General features: G+C 44.8%; 1 protein-coding gene across 1 annotated transcript in view; it reads left to right on the forward strand.

The window, feature by feature from the left end:
- The first annotated feature begins 10216 nt into the window (after positions 1–10216).
- The window catches only part of RNF169 (ring finger protein 169), a 102042-nt gene continuing 98495 nt past the window's right edge, over positions 10217–13763 (forward strand). Inside the window, exon 1 of the mRNA XM_027039825.2 lies at positions 10217–10765. Coding sequence (XP_026895626.2) covers positions 10264–10765 — 502 coding nt within the window. The 5' untranslated portion in view covers positions 10217–10263. The remainder of the gene's footprint in view (positions 10766–13763) is intronic.

Below are 13763 nucleotides of genomic sequence, written 5' to 3' on the forward strand. Positions count from 1 at the left end.
GCATGTGCTATGTTTTTCTAATGCCCTCCCTCTACCCTTTCTTATCTGGCAGCCTTACTTTTTCCAGGATTAAAACTGCTCCCTCCTTCATTCATCCAACCCTGTGCCAGGCACTGTGCTAGGTGCTAGGGACACAGTGGAGAACAAGAGAGACACTGGTGCTGGTAGGCCAGGTTCTCGTTGAAGTCTGTTTCATGGTGTCTGAGTTAGCTTCTCTTTGCTCCATGCTTCTGTGTCTCCATTGTAGCACATACCACTTGTCACCTTGTATCATCAAAGGTTTCATGTCACCTCCTCTAAAGTGAGTTCCTAGAGGACACAGACTACTATCTTCCCTAGCCTTCACACACAGCTTTGCACACAGTAGGTGCTAAATAAAGTTTTGTCCAAGAATAGCCTTGTTCCTTCAAATAGTCTTCTTGTGACATTATGTGGCTAAGACCTCCTCCTGGGCTACAGGCTCCTTGATTATGAAAACTGAGCATAGTGATAAGGATCAGAGAGATTAGCATAAAGCAAAGACTTCTTAACCCAGTCCACTTAATTCTGTAAGATTCTAAAAGCGGATTGACCTAAGAGTGAATATAAGAGGACTACATAATAGACTCTACATCGGTGTGCTCATAAATGTGTCACAACCAGCTCTCTAGGGGAAAAAAAGCCCTGGTTTATAGCAGTTGCCAATTTCCATGGTGTAGATACTCCCACCGTGGCCAATTTCAGGCTAGCAATGTGACATCACTGAATGTGGAGTTGACGATAGGACACCATTATTAGTATTTCCATTAGCGGGTCCAATACATGTAAATAATTTCAAGAACACTGATGGTGAAGCGCAGGAATATAATTAGGGGTTGAAGAGTTTGAATGTTTTGAATATAACTTACTTGTGAGTTTATATGATTTAATGTTGAGAATGATAGTGTTAAACAACCAGCTTGCAAAATTCCTGAGAATTTAACACTTAGAATCAGCTCTAGTACACTGCCTTTACTTGATGATGTCCTGATGATGTGAACAAATTGAGTCTTTAAAGCTGGGTCCAGTTTAGGTACAGCGGGAGGAAAGTCTTATTTGAAGGAACAGTCAGAGTTAATTTATTTGTAAATTGAACAATCCCCACTCCACTCCCACCCTTCAGCCAGGTTAGAGTTACTTATCTGTGTAACAAACCTTTATTTAAAACCTATTATTGCTTCAGGACATATTCCTTTGACTCTCCAGATATTGTGCATATAGTTGGCTTAAATAAATGTTTGTAGAACGAACTTGAAGCTCACCAGTATTTATTTGTATGGGTTTTTAGTGTGGCTTCATGAACATGTCTAAGTCTTTTTTTGTTTGTTTGTTTGTTTAACCGTAGTGGGCCCTCCTCTCTTCCAAGAACAGCCTGCAAACAGAAATTCTGATGGAGAGAGGTATAAGGAACCAGGATGAGGGAAGGCATAGCCCTTAATTTCACAGGGCCCTCACGAGGGAAACAAGTGTCTTTGGAAGGTAGCGTGGGATCATCCTTCATCCAGACCCTAAGCTCTGCTACCGGCCAGAGGCCTCCCTACTGCAAGTGCCATCACCAGCCAAGCCAAAGGAACTTATGCTACTGCCTCCTCCATGTTCAGGGGACCTTTGGAGAGCAGCTTGTCCTCAGAGATTTCTGTCTATAGGTCTGTGAAGATGTAGCTAGAGTGCCAGAGAACGGTGCCATATAACTTGGGTCCCACAGCCAGGCGGTGGCAGGCACTGTACCCACCCAAAGATGGGAACGAAGAGCCACCAGTTATCTCTGTGTTTTCTCCAGCAATATGCAGAGTTTAAAGTTTTTTTTCCGGGTTATCTTTTTTTTAAATGTTTATTTATTTATTTTGAGAGAGTGCACACAGGAGCAGAGGAGGTGCAGAGAGAAAGGGGGAGAAAGAATCCCAAGCAGGGTCCACACTGAGTATGAGCCCTACACCGGGAACAATCTCACCACCGCGAGATCATGACCTGAGCTGAAACCTGAGAGTCAGACGCTTGACCAACTGAGCCACCCAGGTGCCCCCTTAATTCTTGATCACTGCTATACTCCTGGCTCCTAAAGACAGTGCCTGCCCATAGTAGAGTCTTACTGAATTTTTAAATTTAATTAATTAATTTTAAGTAAGCTCTACACCCAACGTGGGGTTTTAACTCACGACCCCGTGGCATGTTCCACCGATGGAGCCAATCCCGACTGTTTTTTTAAATAAATGAAAATAAATGGAAGATAGAATACTTACCTGGATGATCTGATTCATGTGAGAAGTGAACCCTAGACTTAAGACTCCAATCCTTGGAATTTAACCACATTAGTATTTTCATCACTGTTATTATTACCTCATATATTATTATCATCCCCCCATCATCATCAACAACAGTGCTGCGTTGCACATGGGGGTTCTTACTGTTTATTGACTGACTGAATGAATGAATGGACAGACATCAACTTTACAGCTAGCCTCAAACTACCTTTCTAGTCTTATTTACTATTCCCCCTCCCCCATTCTAACTTCTTACATATACTATGCTCCAGCTACTCAGAAGCAATCATTTTCACTTACCACACTATGTCTCCACATTTCTGTGTGTTGACTTATTCTGCTATTCCCTGTATTTGAATTCCCATTCTTTGGTGAGTTCTCATCCTTTCTTTAGGACCGCATTTTACATCCCATCTAGATAGTCACTCTCGCTTCTGGCCTTCCAGTTCACTATGCCTGCACCACTGAAAAACCCATCTCCTGTCCTGAATTATAGCTGTTTGTTGACATAGCTGACTATTCCCTCAGATAAAGAGCTCCTTGAGGGCAGGGACAGTAAATTTTCCTCTCTGTATTCTCAGGAATCATTGCTGGGCCTGTCACATAGCAGTTTCACAGTATTTGTTGAAATCAGTCTGATATCAGGGGCGCCTGGATGGCTCAGTCGATTAAGTGTTGGACTTTAGCCTAGGTCATGATCTCATGGTTTGTGGGTTTGAGCCCCGTGTCGGGCTCTGTGCTGGCAGCTCAGAGCCTGGAACTGCTTCGGATTATGTGACTCTGTCTCTGTCTCTGCCCCTCCCCTGCTCACACGGTCTTTCTCTCTCTCTCTCAAAAATAAATAAATGTTAAGAAATACTAAAAAAAAAAAAAAAAAAAAAAAAAAAAAACCAACAGAAATCAATCTGGTATCAGACATAGGCTACGTGCAGAGCCACATGCTATGTGCTGAAGGAGATGATATACAAGGCTGGTCCAAAACACAGTCCCTGACCCTGAATGCTTACAGTGTAATTGGAGACACAAGTCCTTTTCATAGGAAAAAATATCATTAAAAAACAGTGTATTCTAGAATTACATATGAGAAAGGAGAAAGCTTGGTGTGCTGGAACACGTAGAGGACTGGACTTGGTTTCTGGTCCCTACTTTACCATTAACTCACTATGTAGCCCTGACACCTTATTTCTCTTCTTTAGACTTTGGTTTTCTTCTCTGTAAATGAAGATGATCAGAAGGCTTGGATGATTTCTAAAGCCAGATTCCAGCTCTGACATTCGGAGTTTGGCTCCATGGAAACTAGGTGGACGAGACATGGTTAGAGCTCAGTAGTCTCAGTTTGCCCCCTGCTGGTCACTCGGCAACATCACAGTCAGGGTGACAGCTGTAGGCTTTTCCCAGGGCTGGAGACAGCAGAGCTCAGAGCCTGATAAACAAAGAACAGTGGGACAATGACCATTCTAGAAGAGAACCAATCAGGCTTCCCCCTGGTTACTGGTAGGTGGGTATGGAATCCTATACTCCTTCAGAATAAAGGAATTTAGGAGATCGTGCTCTCTGTCCTCAGCCTCCAGCTGAACCCATTTCATATCTGTTTCTTTCCAAACCGGAAGGAGTCAATCTTTGGGAGGCTGCTTTGTAGTCCTCCTGAATTTTTCTTCTGCTCCCATCACAGTGCTCTCTTCTGAGGCAAATTCTTCATTCTGGTCAGTATAACTATCCATTTATTTATGGCAAAATGAGGGTTTCTCTCCCTCTCACTCTCTTCCTGGAATAGGGCCATGAGCCAAAGTGAAGGTAGTAGAAGGCTTTCTTTGGTAGGGTGGGGAGAAGAGACAGACTGTGCTAGAATGAGGCATGTGGTTTACACTGTTAAGATAACACTAGCAGAGAGAGGGTTGTCTTTTAGATGTTTCATTCAAAGTGGGATTGGGGAGGCCATTTGCCCATTTATTTCCTTATTCTCTATATGTTGAACCCAAAGGACTTCTTTTTTTAAAATATTTTTTAAATGTTTCTTTCATTTTTGAGAGAGAGAGAGAGAGAGAGAGAGAGAGAGACAGAGCATGAGCGGGGGGAGGGGCAGAGAGAGGGAGTCACAGGATGGGAAGCAGGTTCCAGGCTCTGAGTTGTCAGCACAGAGCCCCCACGCAGGGCTTGAACTCACCAACTGTGAGATCATTACCTGAGCTGAAGTTGGCACTTAACCAACTGACAGCCACCCAGGTGCCCCAAACCCGAAGGACTTCTTAAGGTCACCTCAATTTCCTCCAAAAAGCCCCACAATTAAATCAAAGATGGAATTGGTTACTTGGAATCTTGGGCCAGAGCATAGAGGAAAAAGAATAGGGACTCTGAGGGTAGGGAAGAGAGAAGTAAAAACCAAGGGGAAGGGAGGTGGGGCAGAGACAGACAGAGTGAGAGCTGCTGCTAATTCCATGCGGATTTATAGGTATCTAGAGGGGAAATTGTAGGAAACTAAAGAATTGTTTCTCCACAAATGTGCTTGTTTGCAAACAGAATTTTTTCTTTTCTGACAGTGCACGATACTTTGAACCCTACTAAACATTAAAGGCGTGACTACAGGGATAACACTCATTCATCCCACATTACCTGGAATGTGCCAAATACTGTACCCAAAGCTGGCCCACCCGAATGGGCTCAGCATCCATACCTGGCCTGCCTGTTCACTGCTGAATTCTTAGCGCCTGTCTTACGCTGCCACCTAGCAGGTGCTCAAAAGAGATTTGTTGAATAAGTGAATGGTAGCTGCACTGTACTTTGTCCAGTAATATCTCAATTCCATGAGGGTAGGAGAAAGTCTACTTAGATTTTCATTCCTCACCGATAATGATAGGATTGAGAGTTATCCTTATAAAATACAAATCCATATGTAGAACTCCTTTGGTTCCAATGTTAAATCTTTCAATAGTCTCCCAATATCCCGAGTTTCTCTGTAAAATGGAGACAATAATATACACTCCTCACAGGGTTACTTTAGGTCTAAACGAAATAAACATATCATTGCTTAGCGAGTTCCAGCATGTTGTAGCTGCTCAATAAATTCTAGTTCCTTTTCTTCTCCAATTTTCTAGCCTAATATCCAATCCAGTGTTCTAGCCATATTGAATTTCTTATCAGTCCCACCACACAGGAATGCCAGGAAGGCCATCCTCTCTGTCTGCCTGGTGAACTCGTCTTGTCCTTCAGAACAGAGCTCAAATGTTCCCCTCTTCTGTGAAATCTTCTGTCCATGCCCTCTTGCTTTCTGCTTCCTCATTACCCTGTATGTGTCTCAGTCATACAGCATGTTTCTGTTATACTTTTTTTTTCACTTATACTTTTGCCTCTCTGTTAGGCTGTGACCTTGACAGGTGCAGGGACCAAGTCTTACTTGTATTTGTAGAGTGTTTAGAAAGAGTCTGGGAGAGGCTGGAAAGATGATAGAAGGATTAGCTTTTCAAAAGAACTGCTTCTTGGGTGCCCGGGTGGCTCAGTTGGCTAAGTGTCCGACCTCGGTCCCAGTCATGATCTCCCTGCTTGTGGGTTTGAGCTCTGCATTGGGCTCTCAGCTGTCAGTGTGGAGCCTGCTTCGGTTCCTGTCTCCCTCTCTCTCTGCCCCTCCCCAGCTGGTGCTTTCTCTCTGTCTCAAAAATAAATAAAAACTTTTAAAAAATCGCTTCTTCCTCTGAAACAAAAGGGAAGGAACTGAAGGTGAATAATAGTAAGAATGTAGCAAGAATCTTTAAAGCAACAGGAAAGAGGCCAAATCTCAAGGGGGGAAATCTGGCTTGAGGGAGAGAGAATACAGGAAGAAGATGTCATCCCAAGAGATGAGGAGGGTAGAGGAGAGGGGGCAGTGGTATGGTCTGATCCTTCTCCTTCCTAGATGTGTGAGGTCTCAGGATGGGCTCAGCACCTGGCTTAGCAAGAAGGGGTTCTTGGGCCTGCGAGGCAAAACAGCCTGGCCCCACAGACCTTGGCTGAATGGCCTTGCTTCACATCTGAGTCTTTCAGTCCAGCTGGGAGAGGCTGGAGGCTCCAGATGCCAGGAAGAGGGAAGGTTTGCAGTGATGTGCATGAGAGATTCTGAAGAGCTAGTGGTGGTATGGAACCATAGACACGCGATGAGAAAGATAGCAGGTAATCTGGGCAGCAACGCAATCCTCAGAAGATATGGTAGGAGTGACAGAACAAAAGCAGGTGGAGAGGGAGCATTGGTATATAGGACGCACTGCTATTTGTTCCAGTTGGCATCTTTTTAAAGAAATATTTATTCGTGAGAGAGAGAGAGAGAAAGAGAGAACGAGCAGGGTAGGGGAAGAGAGAGAGGGACACAGAGGATCTGAAGCAGGTTCCACACTGTCAGCACAGAGCCTGTCACAGGGCTTGAATTCACAAACCGCAAGACCATGACCTGAGCCAAAGTCAGACGCTTAACCAATTGAGTCACTCAGGTGCCCCTCCAGTTGGCGTCTTTGATGACTGCATTAAGGTGAGTCTGTGAGTCTCTCTTCCCTCAGTGGTCTGTGGTATAGGTGGGGACTTAGAAAAAAGACACAACTCTGACTCGTTCCACTCTAGGCTGTTGTACTAAGTTTCTTAGATTGTTTCGTAACTTACAAAGCACCCTTGACAACTGTTTCCAGGTGACACTTCAAAAACAACAAACCATTATCTTAATCAGAGTACTTTGATGTAAACAACAGAAATTGCGAGACATTTAAGAAAAAAAGAGAATTCACTGGAAGGATACAGAGTTGACAGGAAAGCTGGAGAGTTGGATGTGGAAAATGGGTTTCAACCTAGGAAAGCCAGGCAGCAGGCACCACAACCAAGTCTGTGCCTCAGGAATGATCTGCAATGGCCACCATCACTATGGTAGGGACTCCCATACCCCCAAGCTCCATCAGGGACCCACTGTGATTGGACACCTACTGTTTCTGTTGCTCTGAATAATTCTAAACTTGTCTACGTTACATTTCATTCCCTGAAGATTCAAAGTTCAGAGAAGTGTGGCCAGGTGGCCAAGCTTGGGTCATAAGTCACGTTGTAGCTGCTGGGGGGCAGGTAGAATACCTCCCTGCTTCAGCTTCCCTAGTCTCAGCAACACTGCAAATACAACATAGAATGGGGCGTTCCTCCAAGTAAGAAGGACTCCAGATGCTGATGGTAAACTAAATAAAACAAATTATCCACCACGCCCTCATCTTTCAGACTGCTTTTCCTTTCCACTTCTGTTTTTGTCAGTTGTCAGTTGTGGTCATCATGTAGGGTTCCTAGGCTTGACATGTTAGGACCATCCATCGCTCTCATTTTCCCACACAGTAAATAACTCTCCAGATTTCTTAGGTTTGCCTTACTTTCTGTCCCTGCTATGGCTTTAGTAAGATTGATCTGGCGACAGCATAGAGGAGAGGAGAGACTGGGAGAAATTGGGAGTCAGATTCCTAGAAGGTTAAAGCTAAAAGAGACCTTTGAACTTATCTGTTATAGTGGTCTTATCTAGGAGTATTCATTAGAATTCCTATGGCGTTAATAAAATACACATGCTGGTATCTCACCTTCAGTAGATCTGAGGTGAGATTTTGGTGTGTGTGTGTGTATGTGTGTGTGTGTGTGTGTGTGTGTGCACCTTTCTGAGGTGTGTTCCAGGTCACAAACTGCTCAATTTCAATACCCCCCCTTTTTTTTTTTAAATTTTGAGAGAAAGCACGTGTGAGCAGGGGAGAGGCAGAGAGAGAGAGAGAGAGAGAGAGAATCCCAAGCAGGTTCTGCACTGTCAGTGTGGAGCCCAATGGATGTGGGGCTCAATGGACATGGGGCTCCATCTAATGAACTGTGAGATCATGACCTGATCCGAGATCAAGAGTCAGATGCTTAACTGACTGAGCCACCCAGGTGTTGCACCAATACCCTGTTTTAAAGATGAGGAGACTGTAGGCCCAGAGAGAAGTTAGGTGTTTGAAATCACACAATGAGTTAACGAGAAGGGTAAAGGGGCCAGGACCAATCCCAGAGCTCCTGGCTTTTGGTCTAGTGCTACTCAGACCTCTTGTTTTTTCCCTCTGTGAAAGGAAATTTCCCGTCTTTATTTGTATCTAAGGAAGCATGCTGCATGTCTATCGTTCAGCTCTTCCAACAGTAAACAGGCTTCAGATCAAGAGCCCCAAACTGTCGAGAACGAGCCCACACCAAGAGCCCCAATCCTAGTGGTAGTTAGTTTGATCTCTGGACCACAGGCCTCCTTGTCAGAATCTGGGCAAAGCGCCTTCAAGAACCTCAAGTGGGGAGTGAAATGAGGAGGATCCCTGGATAAAGGACAGTCCAGCTGAAGCCATACTTCTGTGTTTGCCAGGATTCTGACTGGGCCTCTGTGCACACAAGACCTTGTTTCAATTACTCATTGACTCTTCTTCAATTCTTGACTGTTCTTTAGCCATCTGGTTCTCATCTTGGGAATCTACTTCTTTCTTTTTCCTGCTCTCTGACTTCCACCAATCACTCTGCCTTGGATTGTTACCACCAGTTCAGACACTGTTTCTGGGCAATGGAAACCCAGGGCCTCTGATGCCTTCCATTACATTATGTTGCTTTTTTTGATTTTGCTCTCCTTATAAAACTTGTGCTTTCTTATAAAGATTCCCAACAGGAAATGCCATTTGCTTAATGTCCTCCTGCTCCATATCTACCTTAGTGCAAAGAAAGCAAAGGGTAGGAGAATTGCTATAGCAGAACCATCTTTCAGAAGGGAGCCATTCTTTCTCCCCTACCCTCTGCATCCAGGGGGGCTGGCATCAAAGTCACTCACTTGGTGACTAGCCCAAGTAGGAATGACATGGTAAGAGCTGTCCTTTAGGAAGCAACTCTAAGAGCTGTGGAGCATGGGTTGGAGGAAGAGAGGCTGTGGGCAGGGAGACAACCTACTGCAACAATCTAGGTGAGAGATGACGGGACATGAATTGGGTGGTGGGAATGGAATGAATAGGAAAAGATAGGTGGGAAAATAGTCACTTTGGTGGGAGAAGTGGCAGGATTAACTGACAGATGTGGTAGATGAGAGAAATGTAAAGAACCCTAGGTTTAGAGCTTGAGGAACTAGGAGGATAGTACCTTTAACAGGATGAGGGAAATAAGAAATACGCTGTTTTTGAAGGAGGGTGGAAGACAGTGACTTTGGTTTTGTACACGAGGGATGCAGACATTCAATATGATGTTTCCATCAGGCAGTTGAAAGTGCAGGGCCGGACTCAGGAGGTCTGGATGGCCGGTATCAGTTTGGGAGTTTCAGCTGGGACAAAGTGTGAGGTGAGAGTGGGGGCACATGGGGCACACCCAAAGAGAGAGGAGGACTGAGCCTAGAAGAAAACGCAGGCTTAAGCCCCAAATAAGGGGGAGGGATCGAAGGAGTCTGGGAAAGGGCTGAGGGGTTGAGAAAAAACCAGGAAAGTCTGATTTTGCCAGCCAAGAGAGGGGAGTTCCAGGAAGAGACGTGAATAGGGAAGATATGGAGATGAGAACTGACAAGAAGCTGTTATTTTTGGTAGTTAGTTGCTGGTCACTAAGTAGGCCTGGTCACAACAGCTACCCTTTCATGAAATGAAGCACTGAGGGAACGTTCTGGATAATTCACATAACCCCCCCACTCACTTTAGCCTTAGTTATCAAGGTAGTGCAGGATAAATGTAATTACTTCATAAAGTTTAACATCGCTCAGAATTTCCAAATCCCCTCAGTCCTCAACTTCACCAGGTTCGATAAGAGGAAATTGCAAAAACTGGAGGGCGAGGCTGAGGACGACATAGAAGGTAGCTAATAAATATTAATGAGGTTTCGCCTCCCGCCAATCGGGCCCGGGGAGAACCTTCTCCCGGCTCATTGGAGCCCCGCCCCCTCATAAATATGTAGCCGGGACCGCCCGCCGCGCACTGCCCCGCCCTCTACTCTTCTCCCTCGCAACGGACTCTCCCTTCAAACGGGAAACAAGATGGCGGCGGCAGGTCCGAGTACTCGGGCCTCTTCCGCGGCGGCAGCGGCAGCTCTGAGTCGGCGGGGCCGACGGGGCCGCTGTGACGAGATGGCGGCAGCCAAGACTGGGGCCCCGGGCGCGGCCTCTGGTCCCGCGTTGCTGGTGTTGCCGCCGCCGCTGCTGCAACCGCCGCCACCGCCGCGGCCGGAGGAGTCGGGCTGCGCCGGGTGTCTGGAGACCCTGGGCGAAGCTGCGGCCCTGCCGTGCGGCCACTCGCTGTGCCGAGGCTGCGCCCAGCGCGCCGCCGACGCAGCGGGCCCCGGTTGCCCGCGCTGCCGTGCCCGCGGCCCGGGTTGGGCCCGCCGTCGGGCCCGCGACGACGGCCAGGCCGACGCGGAGGTGCAGAGCGAGCGCGCCCGCCGCGGCCAGTCGGAGCGCTGCCGCCAGCGCCGGGACGGGGGCGCGGCCGCCGCGGGGTCCAGGCCGGAGCAGGAGCCGCGCGCCGCGGCCACGGAGCCAGGTGGAGCTTTCCCTCCTCCCTTTGGGGGTCTGGAGCGAGGCCGAGCACGTCCGGCCTGGCCTGGTTGGGGGGTGGAGGGTCCCAGGCCGTGCTCGAGCGGCTGTGTAGAGTTCGCGTGGGGTTGGAACTGGGCTCTGTCCAGGCACATCTGTTTCTGAATTTTGAACTTCAGAATGAAGTACGGGCACGATGGATTTGGAGGGGCAGTGAGGGGATCTCGCGCCTTACGGAAGTTAGAAGTTTGGAGGGAAACAGCATTCTTGGAACAAGTTAGGGCCAGGTTGGAATGGTGTGTGGGAGAAGGGTTCCCAACTTTGCAGGAGCCCTGGAGGATCAGAGAAGTGCTTGGTTTCGTGTTGGGTGAAGAGCTTGGGGTCGAACTGCGTGTAGAGAAGTGGCTCCTGGGCCTAAATGGATTAGTGAGAGGTATGGAGTATCCGGAGTTAAGGGGGCGGGTTGAATTTGAGGATGTGAAGAGAGCTTTTCAGACTAGAGTGTGGAGTGGGTTGAGAGAATGAACTCACAAGCGCAATTTTCACAAGATCTTGACAGAGCCTCCCACATCGGGGTTATTTATATTTATAATTAATAACTCCAAAAATGAATAAGCTGTCCAGTAGTGCTCGACAAAAACAAAAACAAAAACAAAACAACAACAAAACTGGGTGGGGGTTAAGTTTCGTAAATGGAGATTGGTTGGCAGGGGCTGCTGCTGTCTCCATGGCTGTGTAGGTTTCCTGCTATCGTCCTGGTAGTTAAAAGTTGCGGGACTGTTGCTTTCAACTTCTTTGCCTTTCGATACCTCCCACAGCCTGCCCCTCTGGTGCTGAGCTTGACGTTGAAAGTGCCCTGTAAAAACACAAAACAGAACTGTGTGTAACTTAGGACTCCGAGACACATCCAGTCAACACAACATCTATGTTCTTTGATAAAAAAATGCTTACCTAGGAGGAGATTTCCAAGAAACATAATTAGGAAAGGCCAGATATTTGCACCTTTTGTGTTGGGAATTCTGCCTTTTTTTTTTTTTCAGTAGGGAAAAGGAAGCGTTGCTTGTGTATGAAAGTGCAGTCTCTAGAAACTACAGTTTCCGGAATGCAGTTCTGTTTTGATTAAAGCAGACACCTGCCACTGTCCTAGGATACCTTCCTTTTATTTCTTTGTCTTACTTGGCTATATTCCTTATTTTTCCTTTTAAGTTTCACAACATCCTTATGAGAGAGGTACTTTTATTTCCATTTTAGAGATGAAATTGAGGCCCAGAGAGGTTAAGTAACTTGCCGAAGGGTGAACCCCAATTCTATCTGATCCTTGTTCAGAGTAGGTGAGAAGGCCTCCCCAAACGTCATCTAATTTGTGGGTGCTGAGTGATGATCTCATATGCTCTTTAGTTTGCTTCAAGTTCTGAGATTATGGTAAAAATTTCTCTGGTCTTCCTACTAGTACTATTGATTATATGGTCAAATAAGATAGAGATGTCTGTTCTCATTTATAAAGTCTGGACTCCTCTGTGAAATATCAGTTCTGGACTTTGATTCATGAGAAGGAGTATGGCTTGATAATTTGTGCAAACTTTTTCTGATGAAGAAATTTGTCATAAAGTGTATCAGTGATTAAGGAAAATTATATAAAATGAGATTCCAAATTAGGATCTATTGAATTACTGAGTATCCACCAATTACTTATATGTTTATATGAGGACTGTGATGAAAAATATTTTTCCTTAAATATTCTTGTCGGATCATTGAGTGTATATAATTACAGCCTTATTAAGTCAAATCATTATAGGAGAATATTGCTGAACAGGGTTTGCAAATTATCTTCTAGCTTCAGTGGGTTGTCTGGACTTGTTAGAGTTATATACAGTTTTTTAATTTAGAATTTTAATATGCCGTGCATTCACATAATCCAAACACAAATGTAAGAAAGTGTACAATGGAAAGGTTTCTCCTATCCCTTTACTCATTTCCCACTGCCACCAAAGATTCTCATTTATTCTTCCACAGTTTCTTTATGCTTCTACATAAAAATTCAAATATATTTATTTTAGTTTTTGATCTTTTTACACAAAAGGTTGTATATTGTATACATTGTTCTGTAACTTGTTTTTTTCCATATAAAGATACATGATGGAAAGCTTTTCATATCAGTATATAGAAGGTTTCTTTATTCTGCTTACAGCTGCAAGGAATTTCATTGAATGGCTATAACAATTAACTGTCTATTGGTAGACATTTAGGTTGTTTCCAATCTTTTGCTATTATAAAAAGTCAGTTATAAAATTGTTATATACATGTGTATGTGCATTCATATGGAGAGGTCACCTGTAGCTTTCACCAGATTCTCAAAGGGATGCAGAAAGAAAGCTAGGAACCATTGTTTTAACCCAGGTCTCTCATTCTACAGAAGAGAGAACTGAGGCCCAGAAGAGAGTAGAAAGTGACCAGCTAATGGTCATCATGAGTTAGTAGCAGATAAACAAGGACCAAAACAATAACCCATAAATAAGGGCTAAAACATAGCTTAATTCACAGTTAAATGCTCATGATGACTTGTAATAGGGAAAACTAAAAATACCAGTTTTATAAAAACTTACATTGTGTTTTTGAGTGGGAAACAGCAACAGAACTAGCAATTTTTTAGGTATATTCAGAAGTATATTGCTTAGCAGTTTTTTTGGGGCATAGTTAGGTTAATTGATAAAAAGAAAGGTCAGAATTCCTTTTTAATACTGGAAATTAAATTTTGTAGTAAATGCACTGGTGCTTAAGTGAAATTCTTATATACATATATTTTAATTTTGTTGAAGCCCCATGGCTCTTTTGGAATTGAATTGTCTATAATAAGTATAAGAGTTTGTGCTTGTCGAAAATTTTGGTTGTGTTGGTGACATTTTTGTTTTTTACCAGTTTCCTGACAAGCTTTAAAATTCAGAACCTTAAGGACTCCTGTATAACATGTTTTGTTTTATTCTTCTATGCCTTGTCAGTTTGCTTTT

This window comes from Acinonyx jubatus, chromosome D1 (assembly GCF_027475565.1).
Source record: "Acinonyx jubatus isolate Ajub_Pintada_27869175 chromosome D1, VMU_Ajub_asm_v1.0, whole genome shotgun sequence".
NCBI classification, from domain to species: Eukaryota; Metazoa; Chordata; class Mammalia; order Carnivora; family Felidae; genus Acinonyx; species Acinonyx jubatus.